The following is a 16,172-nucleotide window of genomic DNA, read 5'->3' as shown; positions in this document are numbered from 1 at the left end:
TGTTTCTCTCCATCCTCTATGCTCCCTGTCGGCTCTCCCTTCCTCCCTGTCTTCCTCTGTGTAGCCTGTAATGATCTGGTGGCCTCAGGCAGAGACAGGAAGCCCAATGCTTTGGTCCAGGTGGCTGTCATAGATCCCCACAAGCAGCACCTCGTGTCTCACGCCTGCACAGAGATAGTTGAGGTAAGGCATCACACGCACACACGCCATCCTCTTGCTTGTCTCCGGCCTATGATGTTTGTTGTTTTGCCGTGTCTCTGGGTCACCAAGTCTCCGATGGTATTCTCTCCATCGCTGTCTGCCCTCCTTTCTATCAACCTTGCTTTTCCATCTGACTCACTGAACTGGAACAGACAATGAGCCCTAACCTTCTATTTCTAGTGACAGCTGAGTCCAGACATTCACATGAGTGATTGTGTTGCGTGTCAATCATGCATTTACACTACATATACAGTATGCGTTTGTGGGTTTAATTGTGTGTGGGTAAAACAGTGAGAGTGTTTTGTGCTCTTTGACCTCTTTAAATTCTTCTTCTTTTACTTCCACCGTGACAGTGTTGTTGCTGAGACAGCAGCCACATGAGTGTTTTCTGGGCAGCAACAGCTGCCCCCGTCCCACTTTGGAACACCCACCTACACACATGTGCAGAGGCCAACACACACACACAGTCCTTTTTTTCTCTTCTCCTTCCTCATATGAGGGCAAAGTTTCCAGGCGCATAGAAAGGAGACACTATTTCCCTCCTAATCCAGTAAAGCTAAATTAGCATAACCGTCTCTTTCAAAGACTGATTTCAACTGCTTTTCCCCTCAGTCAAGGGAGCAGCAGAGCATGTGTGTTTGTGCATGTGTGAGTGGAAAGACAGGATGTGGTAGGACACTGTATGCTGGCTCAGCCAGCTCTGCAGACACTCTGAAGGCTGCTGAAGTTTTGATTTCATGGCCGTAATGTTCAGGATTTGGAATATGATCTGAGGATATGAACTGCTTTTGTCTTCACAAAAACAAAAGGGTACGTACCCATTCATTGTGATTTTATAAGTGTGTTTTAAAAAAGAAGTTTGCACCCTTAGAAGAGAGTGTGGTAGATTTGCTGTCCATATATTCACTTTATTAGTCTGGATTGTGTCATAAAAGTGAACATTTCTTCTGTTACATGAACCAGTGTATTTAGCATTTCCCCCAGAAACCGGATCCATCAGAAAACCAATATTAGTGTTATTTGGACTCAGACTTGAAGCCAAACTGAGAAGAGAATATGTCTCATTGAAATAATCTTTGATTGAAGTTTTAATGGAGCAAGGGATTCTTGCCAGTAGGCTTTCACACTTAATACAGAAACAAATGTTTATTAACTTGTATGACCAAAGGCAGACCTGTGTGTGTGTGTTTGTGTGTCTGTGTGTGTGTTTGTGTGTGTGCAGGCATGCAGGCACCGGGGAGCTTACTCTATGTGTATTATTTGAAGACAGCACTTGTGCCACTTGTGTTTTCACTGTTGTCACATTCCCAGGATGCTTTCTCTCAACAGCTGCTGTCGGCTTTGCGAGCGCCGGGCCTGGCTGGCTGTGTGAAATTTTGCTCGTGTAATATGTGTGCTATCATGCTGTATGTGATAGAAAGATTTCATTTAGAAGATAAATGATGGAGCATGCCAGGTGCTACAAAGCCTCTCTGGTCCCGCCCGTCAATCGTGCTCAGGTCAGGGGAAAAATGTTCTTTGTTTTATGAAAGCTATATGATCACTCTTTATGTCTCACCACTCACATGTTTCAGAGGAAGTAAGAACAGGGAGTCGCAAAACACACGAGGAACAATTCCAGGTGTTTTTAAGAGCTCTTTGGAGCCATTGTTGGGATCACTACTCAAGAAAAGTAATGGATTACATTACTCATGTTTCTTAAAAAGAATGCAGCACATTATGTTTTTTATAATTTAAGTATTTATTAGATTTTGCATTTTATAACAGCAAATACAAAGATGCAGCAACCAAAAGCAAGAAGCAAACAAACAAAAATAACAAATGTTGTATTAAGCTCAAATGTCCAAGTCAGGTAGACATGTAGGTGCAAAAATTGTCCCACTGTTCCACCGCAGCTTCCGTCACATGATGTAACTTTCCCAACATCTTTTTGCATGCAACATTCCCAATCAGTCTTTCTTTCCACATTTTAAGCGTTGGAGTATGGGAGTCCTTCCAGTGTTCCAAAATGACACGGGCACATGTTACCAATGCAGTACTTAACACTCTAAACTGGTGTTTATTTAATTGCGGCACCTCTCCTTTGTCTCCTAGTAGACATAATTTAGGTGATCTGGGTAGGTTACAAAGTGTACACCCCTGCAAATAATTCAGTACAGTGTTCCAAACTGGAAAAACCAGCGGGCATTCCCAGAGGGCATGTATCAGAGTACCTTTGGCTTGTTGGCATTTCCAACACAAGTCATCTCTACCAATCCCCATTCTATACAGCCTTGAAGGAGTATAATAGTATCTGTTAAGAATTTTGTATTGAATAAATTTCCCCCTGGCTTCCCTAATGTATAATCCATTGTTCGACAATATAGAATCCCATGTACCTTCATCCATTGTAAGCCCTAGATCCCTTTCCCATGCTTTTTTCAGGCTCTTATTTATATTATTTTTAATCCATGGGCAAATATTATTCCAGCACATTACTTAATTACTTGCCAGAGAAGTAATTTGTTACACTAGTCACTATATTACTTTCTTGTTACTCCATAAATTGACCTGAAACCCATTGTCTCATAATTAGCATTTAACTATATAAACTTACAGGATACATTCCCACACACCAACACAAATCCCTATCCTAATGATGAGATGCATACGATTTTTTCATTTAGTTTTTAAGTACGAACACAAAGCAAAGATTAAAACCAGCACAAAAAGACTTTAAAGCGATCGCCACAGTGAGTCTTTGCTAGAAACATGAACAGGTGTAAATGGAGGCCCCAGCCTGACTGCTCATCACTGCTTTTGTTACCTTTGAAGATCAGGCTGTCTGATGGTCTGTGGTCACTCAGCTCGAACGTTACTCTGGGTTCTTGGCTAGCTTAGCATTAGGATGCTGGTGCAGATGCTCGCAAAGAGGCGAAGTTGTGTTAGCAGCATAACGCGGCTTCTGTCTGTCCTGCGTGCAGTTTCCACTTTACCGTCGCACTCATGTCTTTTTTAGTGCATGTTTGTTTGGTGCACCTTTGTAAGTAATGACATATTTGTAACTGTAATGCAGTTACTGCTGAAAAAATGCAGTGTGTTTACAGTAACACATGACTTTGTATCTCATTACTCCCAACACTGTATATAACTGTAAGAGAGAGAGTCACAAAAAGAACAAAAACATTGCAACCTGAAACAACAGGAAGATAAAAAGTGGGCTCAAATGGATTGCATTGTTTTATTTACATCCCAACATTTTTGTAACTGGGGTTGTAGTACAGAACCGGGAGTCGGTATTTTAACTTGACCCATTTCGTCTGCATAAGCAGGTTTATGTCTCAGTGCGGATACTGCAGCTTAACCTGCGGTTGGTAAAACAGAAAAGCGACAAGTGACAGCTTAAATGCTGAAAAATGGTTTTTGGTCACATTGTATTTGAAGCTACCAACACACACATACAGACACAGAAAAATGCCATCTGGTATTTTACCAAATGTTCAGAGAAAGGAGATGTCCTTTTTGTAGAAATTGTAAGTCCTTTGTTTTCCACATGTGCATGCTTTCTCTGTGCTGAGCCTGACACAAGAGACAGAAATTGGGATGGAAAAAGTTGCATTTTCTGCCAATCCCTAATACTTCTGTGTAGGAAAATCCCTTTCCTTAAACATGGGCAATGGGTCCAGAAGTGGTGGTACTTGAGGGGATTTGACGTCATGCAAAGGCAGCGGATAAAACAGCCTTTGATGTCAGGCTAGTCAAGCAAAGAACCCCCTGCCTGGAACAAGTCCAAAAGTCTACTCTCTCTGTGTATATGTAATTATGAATGGTCAAGGAAACTCGACCCAGAGTATTTGCACTTCCCCCTCTGCCCAATCACGCACAAACACGCACACACCCTCTTAATGGCCTAAATTGGTTATTCCACAGAGATTTGCAACCCAGACTGACAAAAAGACAAGAGAGGGGCAGCTGTCTCCCATAGCATATGTTGACCACTTGTATGACAGCCCGGCTCACTTCTTTGTGTAAATGGAGACAGCATTACCACTTTAGCGCATTTCAGCTCATCAGCAGCTCTAAGAAGATTCAGCTGTAGCCGAGGCTGCCAAGCATGCTGGTAAGTCTGAATGAGGCATATTCAGCGTGCCAGAGAGGGAGGTGTAACGGATTATGTCTGTGTACCTGCACATTCTCGAGTATAATGGTCAAGTCTGTCTTTTTGTCAGTGTATAGTACAGATAAGATCCCCATTTGCTCTGGGCTCAAAGCAGTGCATTGATTCCACTGCGTGTGTACCTACTGTGCTCAATCAGGCTGTGTGTTTAGAGCGTCGGTGTACACAAACCACACAGCTTCATGGCTGGGTGGCAAAATGGCACCAGGCATCAAGACTAATATTACCGCGTCTAGAGACATAAAATCAGAAGCAATAGACTTGTTTTATTTCCCCTCTGTCAGCCCGGCGTAGATTTCTGAAGGATCAGCGGGGTTAGTGGTGTGGTGAGGAGGTGGTTTTTGCGCGTTCCGTCTGTGTGTGTGTGTGAGCGTGCAGTTAAACACATAATTCTGTACTTGTGTGTTAAGCGCACTGCTGTTTTTAGGGAGACTTCAGAGTCTGGCTCTCCGAGCTCCGAAAACCCTGGATTGTCTAAGGCTTTTCGGCTGATGTGTCAATCTCAGCAGAGCTACAGAAAAGCAGATGAAGCATTCATTCAATGATGACTTTTTTTAAAAACTCATTCCGAAGAAATAACAAACTATCGTGTTTTTTGAGTGATATGTTTTTATTGATTAGCATTCAAATATCTCAGTGAAGACAGAACAAAGATCTACCACAAAGCAAGAAAGCATGAGACAAGGCTAATCAAAAGGTATTGGCTGAAGCATTTAATTATTACGCCAACCCTTTTAACAAAAGATCTTTTAGGATGCAGCTCCTGTGCACAGGGCTCGAAGCAAATAATAAAACAAAGCAAAAACAAAACAAACAAACAAACAAACAAGAAAAAAACAAAAAAACAAAAAACTTTCCACCTTAGATAAGTAACTACATCAAAGCAAAAGAATCAAGAGGTTTTTTTGTTTTTTGTTTTTGTTTTTTTTTGCTCTTTTCATGTTTTTAGGTGATGGATGAAAACACCTGAACACACGCGGCAGAAGAATCTCAGCAGAGTATTTAACCACAACACCTGTGGTTTGATTACTTGGTTTGAGGGCCTTTGTTCATATCATACCCTTCATTCTCTGCTTCCTTTTCCTCTCTCTATACACTATAAACTGACATAATTAACTGCTTTTGAAATATTGCCTATTTAAAAAAATCTGTGGTATGTCAAAGTGCTGAAGTAACTCTTTTCATCTTCTAGCGGCCTTGCACCCACCAACCTCCTTGTAATAAGGTCTGCAATAAATCGCTGTTATAATTTATCGGCTTGCCAGGAAATCATATTTTGAAGGTACGTGCTGTGATCAAAAAAAAAAACAAAAAACAGCAGAAACCTAATTTTAATTTGTGAGCTATCCACTCCATAGCTGCCTCCTTTTGCGGCTTCCACTGATTTTGCTTCATTTGGATTATTCTCTTGAAGTCTTCCTCTGCACGCTGTGCTTGTCTCATATCGGCGATGCACACTGTATCTCATCCACAATGTTAAAATGCTCACCCTTCGACTGCAGTTTGATTTTGGGGGAGAGGACAGTTGAAGGGAAGAATATCTGGCAGCACAGGGTGGGTAGTTAGTAGGGGTGCAAAGATACACAAAATTCATGGTTCGGTTCGATACTTTGGTGTCACGGTTCGATATTTTTTTAATACAAAAAAATGTTCATGCCTTTTTAATTTGTCATTTATTAAAATTATAAATATATATTTTAACTCAAAAGTACAGTTTTTAAATTTAATGTTGCTGAAACAACAAAATAATTTAAAAAACAACAACTCTGTAACAAACTCTCTTTGGAAAAGAGAGTTTGTTACAGAGAAATGGCTCTTTCCAAAATAAAAGCTATATTATAGCTTCTTCTGGGCTATACGGGCTATATTCTCAGCAGCATACATATCAGGTCCCCATACGGAGAATCATGTGCTAACGGCTGTCTAAATGACTCGGGTAAAGTTTGTAGCATGCGTGCTTGTTGTTTTTGTCTGCTTCCACTTGTCTTTGCACTAGAATGATGTCAGTGTAAATGTGCAGTCATATTCGTTGTGTTCCCACTAGTGCTGTCAGCGTTAATCTCGTTAAAATGACGTTAACGCCATAACGCGGCAAATCTCCGTTAACGAGTTACCGCAGATCGCCCCGTGCGTGGGGCTGGACGGCATCAACACGTTAACGAGCTAACTGCGCTAACGCACTAGTTCCCACCAATTGAGCATTGCGTGGCACATCCAACATACTGTTTTACTTTTGTCAATGACGCGCTTACCTTCAGGGTCATACTTCACATGAAGACCAAAATAGTTCCAAACGCCACATCTGAATGAGGGTGGGGGAGGTTCAATTTGCCATGTTGCAACTATCTTAGCTTCTGTCTTGCTAGCTTGCGCTGCGCTCAGTGGATCTGCACTCGGCAGTGCAGCCTAGGCGGAGTAGTCGAACGCAGATCCACTGAGCGCTCAACACAGACAGCATCGTCAGAAGAAAAGTTGATAAAATAAATTTTAAAAATTGTATTGTTCGATACAAATGCGTACTGAACCGAAAGCACTGTATCGAACGGTTCAATATCGATACGAGTATTGTTGCACCCCTAGTAGTTAGCTAAAAAGATTCTTCTAGTTTAGCCAAAAAGTCCTAGCCTTTTCAGTGCTCTGTGATGTCAAGGCGAAGCTGCGTCGACACTCTGACACAAGGAGAAAATTCAGTGTAAAAAATAAAGACAAGCACTGTTCACTTGTCACGCTCTTGATCTTGAAGCTCTGCCTTTAAGTTTGGACACTAGAGCTCTTGGACTGCTGTTTAGCATCTGGGTTGCATCATAAGTAATGATTCTAGACATGAAGGTTGGGTCATTCTGGCATGGAAGTTGCTGCAAAACTGCAAATGCACAAGGGCAAATAGTCAGACGTGATGGACGGGTCTTCTTTATAAAAATAGTGGAAGCACTGGAAATGGTGCAGAGCCCACAAGGAAATGACCTTGAAGGAATAAGTGGCCAGCTTTTAATTAAGATGCTTTTTTGCTTTCATGCGTATAGTTGCACAATCTATAACCACTATAACTATGTAACAGCTGCACAAAACAGTTCAGTAGTGTGTACCACCCAGTCTTATTTTTTATGTTGTGCTTTTTTTTTCAAACTTAAGGGTGTGTTCAGACATTCACGCATAGCTGGCAGTCTGTCTGTATCAGTCTCATTACCAGTCCCCAATCTGTCCCCACACGGTCCCAAAGGGCTGCGTTCAAGAGACGCCCATCAGAGCTGTGCAAGGGAACAGGAAACCCCCAATGTAAACAGAATGCTTTGAATTGGTTCAAATAGACAACAGCAAGTAGTTAAACAGTTCTTGAGACTTCTCAGGAAAGCCCCCAACTCCTGGAACAATACGCTTTATTCCTGGAGTTGGAGGGAATAAAATGTGTTGCTCTGTTTGTCAGCAGGAATACGAGGGAGGGGAGAGGGAGGGGGGGGGGGGCAAAAGTCAACTATAAATTTTGTGTGAAGATTTGAATCACTTCTTTAAAACAAAAGATGTAATATAGAGTACTGGCTTTAGTGGAGGGCTGCGGTCTCTGAATGCCAATCAGGTTTTTAGTAGAATTTATTGCAGATTGCAATAAAAAAAAGTTGTTTTATTTTTGCAAACATTTGACACGTACGGGATTTACTTTAAAGTAATTCATGAATGTTACAGAGATGCCTTAAAAGTTTTATCAGCCAGGTCTGACCGGAGGCATTGTTGCTATAAATTATAAATGACTGTGTCTTATCTTGTCTACTTGCCTCATACTCGAAGTCTAAATTCTCTGGCTTTTTATCTAATCAGTATAGATAAAGTTGTTATTGAGTGTGACTTTTAACACACCTATAATCAGATCTGAGGCAGCGATTCCACTATTATTTACCTCAGTGTCACATGCCTGCAGAATGGAGGAGAGGTGTATAAACACATTTCACACACAGGTTGAATATCATGCTAATATTGCTGCTGCATGACATTCAGTACTTTTGACCCACTGACAAAGCAGCAAATCAGAGGAGGAGAGAAAAAGTGAGGTTACACAAATGTCACCTGATTCATGGTCTATGTTAAGTTACTGATGAACCTCAGAGACATAAAAAAAAAGAAAAATCAATAAAAATGTGGGTAACTGCAGATGCCACAGCTTATCCATCCGTCAGGTTTCAGACCCAGACGTAGGACTCACAGCACAGGAGGAGAAGAGAAAGCAAGCTTCTAACGATGATTATGCAAAAAATAACAAAAGTCCAAAAGTAACCCGAATGGTAAAGTACAAACCAAAGAATCCACACGTCTACAGGTACAGGAACCAAGGGGACACACACCGCTGAGGGGGACAACATGACACAGGCCAAGGTGAAAGACACAAGCAGGGACAATGATTCAAACGTATGAACTTGATGCAGAAATACAAAAAGACTTATCACCAACTAAAGACATAGTTAAAGAGACTGAAAAGCCTGGGGGAATATGAAATTACGTTATAAACAGTAAACAATAAACAATAAAGCAGCTGAACATAAATCCCCACAAGCCAACGAAAGCTCTAAACGCTGGGTCCGAGACTCCACTTTATTCCACTTTAAGGTCACAAAGGACCGGAGCCTATCCCAGCTGTCATAGGACGGAGGCAGGGCACACCCTAGACAGATCAGCAGTTTAATTTCATTCTATTTTCATGGCACAAATTCACAGCAGTAGACATTTCATATTGTAAGGAAAGGACAAAGAAAAACAACGATTCAACCATTCCCTATCAGCCGTCACAGGCAAAAGTTAAGAGGAAGATACCTCCAGCTGAACCAGGCTCAGCGAGGGAGGGTGCCCACCCCCTGCTGCGACTGATAGGCGTGAAGGAAGGAGAAGAGAGCAAAGAGGAGCAAAGCAAGGCAGCTATAATATTACAATAAACCCGCAGCATTTTGGTGGGGCCAGCTACCCCCTGCCAGTAACATGTAGCTCAGAGTCCCAGAAATTTCCAGGAAGACAAAGAAAGAGCGGGGATGGACCAGGCAAGGATCGCTAAATCGATCACAAAATGTCGAGAATTAAACACTGAAAGCTTATTCTATTGATCGTCTTGCACACAAAACCTTTGTTTTTTGTATGTAACAATGATTTCCTTTGTTTTGATACATCAAGGAAGCAAAGGCGTATCACCATGACACTGTCAGAAAATATCACCAATTTCCCTTTTTCAAAAATGTTGTTGAATAAAACATACCTTGCAGATCCCAGCACGTAGGCTCGTCTTATTTCATGACACTGCTTGTCTGCTGCTTGGCTCGTTTCGTCGCGTCTTCTTTCTAGAAAGGTTTTGATGTTAAAGCAAATAGCGCTCAGAACCCTTGTTAGCAGGTGTGGAAATGAAAGGAATGTCTCAAACCAGCACAACAGAAGTTAAAGGTGGTGACTGGGTCCTGCGATTTGAGGGAGGTTGTGAGCAAATATTGGCTAATGCCATGCTGCCTTCTGGTGTTTGAAAGCCCAACACTGTCTGCTGTGTTTGCTTTAATCCTATTGCCTGCTTGCCACTGCACCAGCTTACCTGTCAACATTTGTTGCTCCTGATCTGAAGCCTCAGTTGGCAGACTGTATTTATGCCACACCTCCAGGTAGACCCACTAGGGAGAGCTCTATCTTCTGCTTTTTTTGTGCCCAGGAGAAGCAAGAGGAATGGAGAGAAATGCCAGGAGGAGGAAGAGGGCAGACTGAGCTCAGCTGCTGGCTCATTTACCCAGCGAAAAAAAAAAAGTCCCCTTCCCTTTTTCCCCCCTCTTCAGCTTCCTGCTTTTTCACGTACATCTGTGTTGCAGTGCAAATGTGGATATCGCACATGTGTGTACACACACGAGCACAAACTATATCTCACCATGGTCCTGTGTTGTCCTTCTCTCTTGCCAGGCGAACAAAGACCCACTGTTTCTGACGGGGGTGACCTTCCCTTCAGAGTATCCTGCTAGCCCAGAGACGCTAGTCAAGCTAAGCGTGTATGATGCAAAGGACAAGACCCAGGAATCAGTGAGTAAACACTTTTTGCTCTGCATGTGTGTGCATCGCATATGTGCATGCTAAAAATCCAGTGGGTGAGAAATGGGGAGCTGTAACGATGACAGCCTGCTCACAACTGGCTTTGAACACATCTCTCGAGTGGAGGTTTTGCTGTACCGAGCTTTAAACTATACAGGGGGATGATCATTAAAAGAAATCCGGTTTCAGAATCTCATTATGTTTAAATTTATCCTGCTTATTCAGAGGTGCAAAGAGTTGCGTGCTGATTTACAGGACTGAATCACGGCTGTATCGTTCCAATCAGTCTCAAACCAAAACTTTTTGCCTCGAGTTTTGAAGGAAAAGGTTGTGAAGCCTTCAGTGAGCATCCGTGCATGGCACTGATCCCACGGGAAAACCAATCGGCACATCAGTGGGAATGGAAAAGAGAGCCAGACATAGAATCCTGAATGGGCCGGGCCCTTTAAAACAGACTTTATAACAGGCTTTTTAGTGTGCGCAGACGTTTGATCTCAATCAGCCACCCCACTCAACCCTGCGTGCCAAGATCTTAATTTGGCATAACTTGCTATGAAACATTCATGAGCTTTTTTTTGATGAGTTAGGACTTCAGTATAGCGGTGGTTAGTGGTTAGTATTTGCAAATGTATTACATTAAGGCCTCTGATTTTGTGTTGGCACAAGGCCAGCAGTAGCGCAAATACAGTCCCAGTGTGTCTGTGCACCGGAGCTGTGTTTGCTCTTGTGCGCAGACACACTGGGCCCACTTTTTTTCTACACTTACTGTGTCGATGCACGCAGCCTGTAGCTAACTTGAAATGACCTATTTTAACGATCTGCTACTTGACTTGGCGTGAAACAACAAATGTGTTTTTCCACCTGTGGCTTCCACTTCTTGTTGCCAAACCCATGGAACCAACAACCGAGACAAAATTATAGATAAACAAAATCTCTAAAAGCTCTACTTTTGTGTTATTAAAGCTCTGTGTCATCACGAGCAATGTAGGATGGAAAAACCATGTAAACCCTTGAGTTTAGTACTGTCAGGAACAATGACCTCTTCTTAACTTATTCACTACTCAAAGCACTTAACACTAAAAATACCTTCGCTCACTCATACACACACTCGAACAGAACTTTTTTAATGTGTTAGACTCACTCTCACACACTGATGAATACATCTGTTAAGTATTTCGCCTAAGGACATATTGACTAACAGACTAGAGGAGCTGGAGGTTGAACCACCAACTGTCCAATTAGTGGGTGACCCCACTCTTCCTCCAGAGCCACAGCTGCCCCATATGAAACTGGAATAACGTTGAGGAGGAATTTTGATTGTTCTTGATATCATGAAATAATGTCAACTGATTAACATTTCTGTTATTTTTTTGTGATTGAACAGTCTTCTTCAGATCATGCCAAAGCAACTCAGTCAGCTTAAGGTCAGGACTCTGACGCGGTCTGTTCCAAAACAAGTTATTGTTTGTTTTACTCGTTTTAATATTGATTTATTTGTTAGCTTTGGGTCATTGTAAGACCCGACCTCTCAGGTCATGAAGTGCTGTCCTGGCATTCTCCTGCAAAAGTTGAATTAATTTTTCACTCAATGGTTGTAACGTGGGATTTAAGATCCTGCGTTGCTGTTAGTTTGCGTAGGAGTCCGGTTACACAGAGAGAAGGAATTCAACCTATGCAGAGGCTATGCAAACGCGCTTGCATGCAGTCCTCCAAAAAAACCAACAGTACAGCCCTGTGGCGCCAACACTATGAGTAATGTGTGAATGCTGATTGGACATAAAGCTGGCTTGTTTAAGAAAAGCAGTGACAGTTAACCACAAAATACTGCAATGGATAGTTCTCATTTCAATAAGCTCTAACTCCCCCACGACCCTTAACTGGAACAGTCAGGAAAACAGGTGCAGGGTTTAACCGCACTTTGTCCATCCATTTATTTTCTTATCCGATGAAGGGTGCAGAGGAGCTGGAGCCTATCCCAGGTGTCCTAGTCAACATTGGACAGGTCACCAGTCTATTGCAGATCTAGGGGTTTTTCCTTTTTTTTTCTATATGTTCTACGATACAGAGGCGAGAATATTGACAGGGGAACAAGAGTAGCTGTCATGCTGGCATTCAGAATAGCCCCAAATCAATACGTCCCTCCTTGCAAAAACCAAAAAATATATAGAAAGCCTATCTGATATTAATAAATGAATAATTACTCCTCTGTTCAGAGAATAGGGAAAGGGTTTTTTTTAGGTAACACATTTTTGGAGCAAAAACCTCTACTACCATATAATATCATGTCGTGTTTTACCTAAGGCATAAAAACATAACAGTTAAAAACATAACAATGATTTAATGATTTATTGGCAAGAACATTTTGCAACTTCTAGGATTTAATGCAAAAGCATGTATGACCATTACAACCGTCAAACACTGTCCTCACTGCTAAAAAAAATCCTCAAAAGAATGAAAAAGAAATGCTTATTGTAAACTAGTATGTGGATTCAAAGCATTGGTTAGAAACCTTGCGCGTCGGACTTGCACGTTTCCCACACTCACTGAAATGGTAGATCAGGTACTTTTATGAAGTTATGTCCCCCATAATCCCTCTTATGCTCTATTTTAATCTCAGTTAACTCTCATTTAGGTTAGCCTAAATTAGCTCACAATAGCTCTTTATAACTTCTCTAGAAATTAGAATAACTTCTGATTTGTTTAATTTTGTTTAAGTACATTGCAGGTGCAGGTCTCTTGTCTGCATCAAGGCACACTTCAACCTCTGTTCCCTTTTGGCGCTATATATGATCACACCTACGCTGTTTTACCATTTCACTGCTTCAGGATTACTCCATGGTTCTTCAAAGAGCAACACTCTGCAGGAACCTGAGCATCTGTTGGGGGAAACACAGACAGTTCTTGTGATGTTGTCAAGATCCCGTGTCACCGCTGCCACTTGAAAACACACACACAGACATGAGATGTGCAGTTTAACAGTTTAAAGTTCCCATAAAAGCACAATTTTGCTTGATTCATGGGTCTGAAATCAATTGTAACAGGTCAAAGTTAACCCAGGACAGCTTCAGTGTGCAGATGAAATTGTAGCACATGGATAACAGTATAATTAATATGCACATAAGTGTGCATATTTGAATTTTTGTGTGTTCTGCATCATTAAATTTCAGGCTAAAAGACCCGTATATGAAGGTTAAAGCATGCTCTGCTGCATCTTACTGTCTCTTGCCCCGTGATATAAAATAATCAAAGAGTTTTAATTAGTTTAAACTGAAGGTTTAACTTTAACCTAAATGTGCCACACCATTTACTTGGATTTCTGTGTAATGGCATTAGCTAGTGGATCTGTCAGCAGAGCCATTTGCCTGTTGCAGAAACTTCCTGTGGGTAGTTTTTTTGCTTGTGTTACCGTTGGGAGTTTTAAGAAATATCTTAAAAGATAGACATTGTAATGACTACTATATTAAGATACATTACTGATTGTTCATTGTTTATTGTTCATGGTAGGTGTCAGTCAAGGGTTCTTTGTCAAGGGTCAAGGGTCCACAAGCTGTGGACAAAAATATTTGATTTTATTAAGTGCTTCAGTATTTAGGGATTTTTAGTGTCTGTCTTCTGGTCTGTCCTTCACTCTGTCTCTGTGAGTGATATTTCTCAATAGCTCCTGTCAGACTGTCAAAAGTATCACTGATAAAGTACACGACATTTCACTCAAGCTTTGCTTTTAGAGCTTTATGCTTAAAAACAGCCTTATAGACAGATCCTATTTAGCATATTTTTATATGCTTCACTCATCTCATTCCACTAAATAAACACACACACACACACACACACACACAGCAGAGCCCTTATACCTTACGCAGACTGCTTTAAAAAAAATATGTGACCATTAAAACAATGCCTTGCATAGTGCCCCTGCAATAGATCTTCCTTTTCTTTTTTTCCCTTGTACCAAAGCTCTTGCGCTTACATTTCCGGCTCCGCTCGGCTGGGCACAGCGCGCTTGTCTGGGTCTCATTAGAGAGGCTTTAGTTGACACAGGCGTGACCCTGAACATGAGCTGGCACAATGCGTCAGCCCCTAGTTGCTTAAGTGGCAGATCGAGAATCGCTCAGTCAAGGTTCGGTCATTTAATGTTGCTTTTTTTTTTTTTTTTGCCCCTTTGCGAGAGCGAGCACTGGGGCAATTTGCTGTGTTTGTGTGTGTGTGTTTTACAAATCGGCTGTCAAAAGTTTTACATATCACTTTCAGCTTTGATAGCAGATGTTGTGCCACCAGCTGATTCACTGCAGTGGAACACAACCCCCCCCCCCAAAAAAAACAAACAAACAAAAAACAAACCCAGAATAGATGCAGCAGAAATGTAGCACATCTGCAGTTTTGTGTTATATGGCATGTCACCTATTACCGCAGCTACCATAAGAGTTTTGAAGTGGAAATAAAGGAGGGTGGAAATGGTGAAGATGGGGGAAGGAAACTGATGGAGCAAGGTTTATAGATGACTGCTTTAACATTCGTAGAAGACCTAAGAATTTCATAGTAGGATGGTTTTACCTGCGCCTTGGGCTTCTCATTTAGATATTGTAAGATGACACTGGCTTTGTGGTCATGAATATTTGAGAATGCACACAGGGATGAGAAAATGATAAGTGAGGGAGTGGAGGTGTGAGATGGAGTAAAAGCGGATCTGATATCACCCAGGTGTAAATGATCCCACCCTTGAGCCTAGTTGTCAAAGAATGACAGGCTCGCCCTTTCTTTGTCACTGACGTCTTGAGTGCAACTTCGCTTTGAATGGCTCCCAGGTGGAATAAATTCTCCCTTTCATCTCACATTCTCATCACTGAATGAAGAAATATGCTTTGTGATTGGGAAAAAAAGTTGTGCTTTACAAGGAGAACTCCAGCAAAAGTGATTTTATTATTTGCTCAGCTAAATATTAAACATATTATGAATAGAACTACCGTGTTGTTTCTTTTCTTTTATGTTGTTTAAATGAGAGATAAGAAAAAACACCACTGCTGTCATGGTACAAGGCACAAAATGATAATTGCATTCTGAATACAGAGCAGCAGAGTATTTATTTTCTTCCTGCTTAGTTTCAAGCATATTTACAGTAGTGTGCAAAGGTCTTGATTCACCACTTATTCCTTTATATTTTGCTTCCAAGGAGTGAGATTTTCTGGCTTCAGGTTTTTGATCCTAAAGTGCAGAACAACGTTGTTTTTTTAAAAAGGTATAAAAGCAAAAGCTTTATTCCAGCCACCATGACTCAGATAAACAAAGGATAGTTTTGATACGTAATGCTGTGTGAATTCTCTATGATTATTCACTTACCAGTATTTTGTGTTATGCTTGTCTCTGTATTGAAAAGGTCCATGTAGGATAGATTAGTCAATGCTGCGGATGCAAATAAAATAACCTGAGCCTGAATCTTTCTTGTAATTTTTTTTAAAGGGATCTTGAGCAATAGTTCTCCAGGGATTTTGAAGGTCCAGTCCTTATCCCTGACCATTTTCATTTAAGCATAAAAAAGTACACTCACTCAACAGATGAACCAGTGTTTTGTCTACACATAACGGACAAATAGCAAAGAACCAGTTTAACTAATTTTGATCTTTGAGTTGAATCAAAATATTTAAAAAAACATCCCAAAGATAACACATTTTGAGGTGTAAAATGGTATTCTGGCACCAGCAAAGTGAATCCCATTGCTGAAAACATATCTTGTCATGGTGTGTCCGTTAAAAAAAAAAAAAAATCTGGAAAGTGGAGGAAA

At 41.2% G+C, this 16,172-nt stretch overlaps 1 protein-coding gene across 5 annotated transcripts in view; it reads left to right on the top strand.

Annotated features, from left to right (window-relative positions):
• Positions 1 to 16,172, top strand: part of inpp4b (inositol polyphosphate-4-phosphatase type II B) — a 198,115-nt gene that overhangs the window by 42,396 nt on the left and 139,547 nt on the right. For 3 of the 5 annotated variants that reach the window (XR_014874479.1, XM_085162144.1, XM_085162143.1), the window contains exons 3-4: positions 65 to 183; positions 10,271 to 10,387. Coding sequence is in view for 4 of the 5 variants with exons in the window: in XM_085162144.1 (XP_085018270.1) it covers positions 65 to 183; positions 10,271 to 10,387 (236 nt within the window). In the remaining variant the exon portion in view is untranslated. Of the gene's footprint in view, positions 1 to 64; positions 184 to 757; positions 1,012 to 3,254; positions 4,301 to 10,270; positions 10,388 to 16,172 lie in introns of those variants that run through there. The other 2 variants (XM_085162145.1, XM_085162146.1) reach the window with 2 other exon arrangements.

The sequence above is a fragment of the Neolamprologus multifasciatus genome, chromosome 6 (assembly GCF_963576455.1).
Source record: "Neolamprologus multifasciatus chromosome 6, fNeoMul1.2, whole genome shotgun sequence".
Lineage (NCBI taxonomy): Eukaryota > Metazoa > Chordata > Actinopteri > Cichliformes > Cichlidae > Neolamprologus > Neolamprologus multifasciatus.
This window is presented reverse-complemented; position numbering and strand designations above follow the sequence as displayed.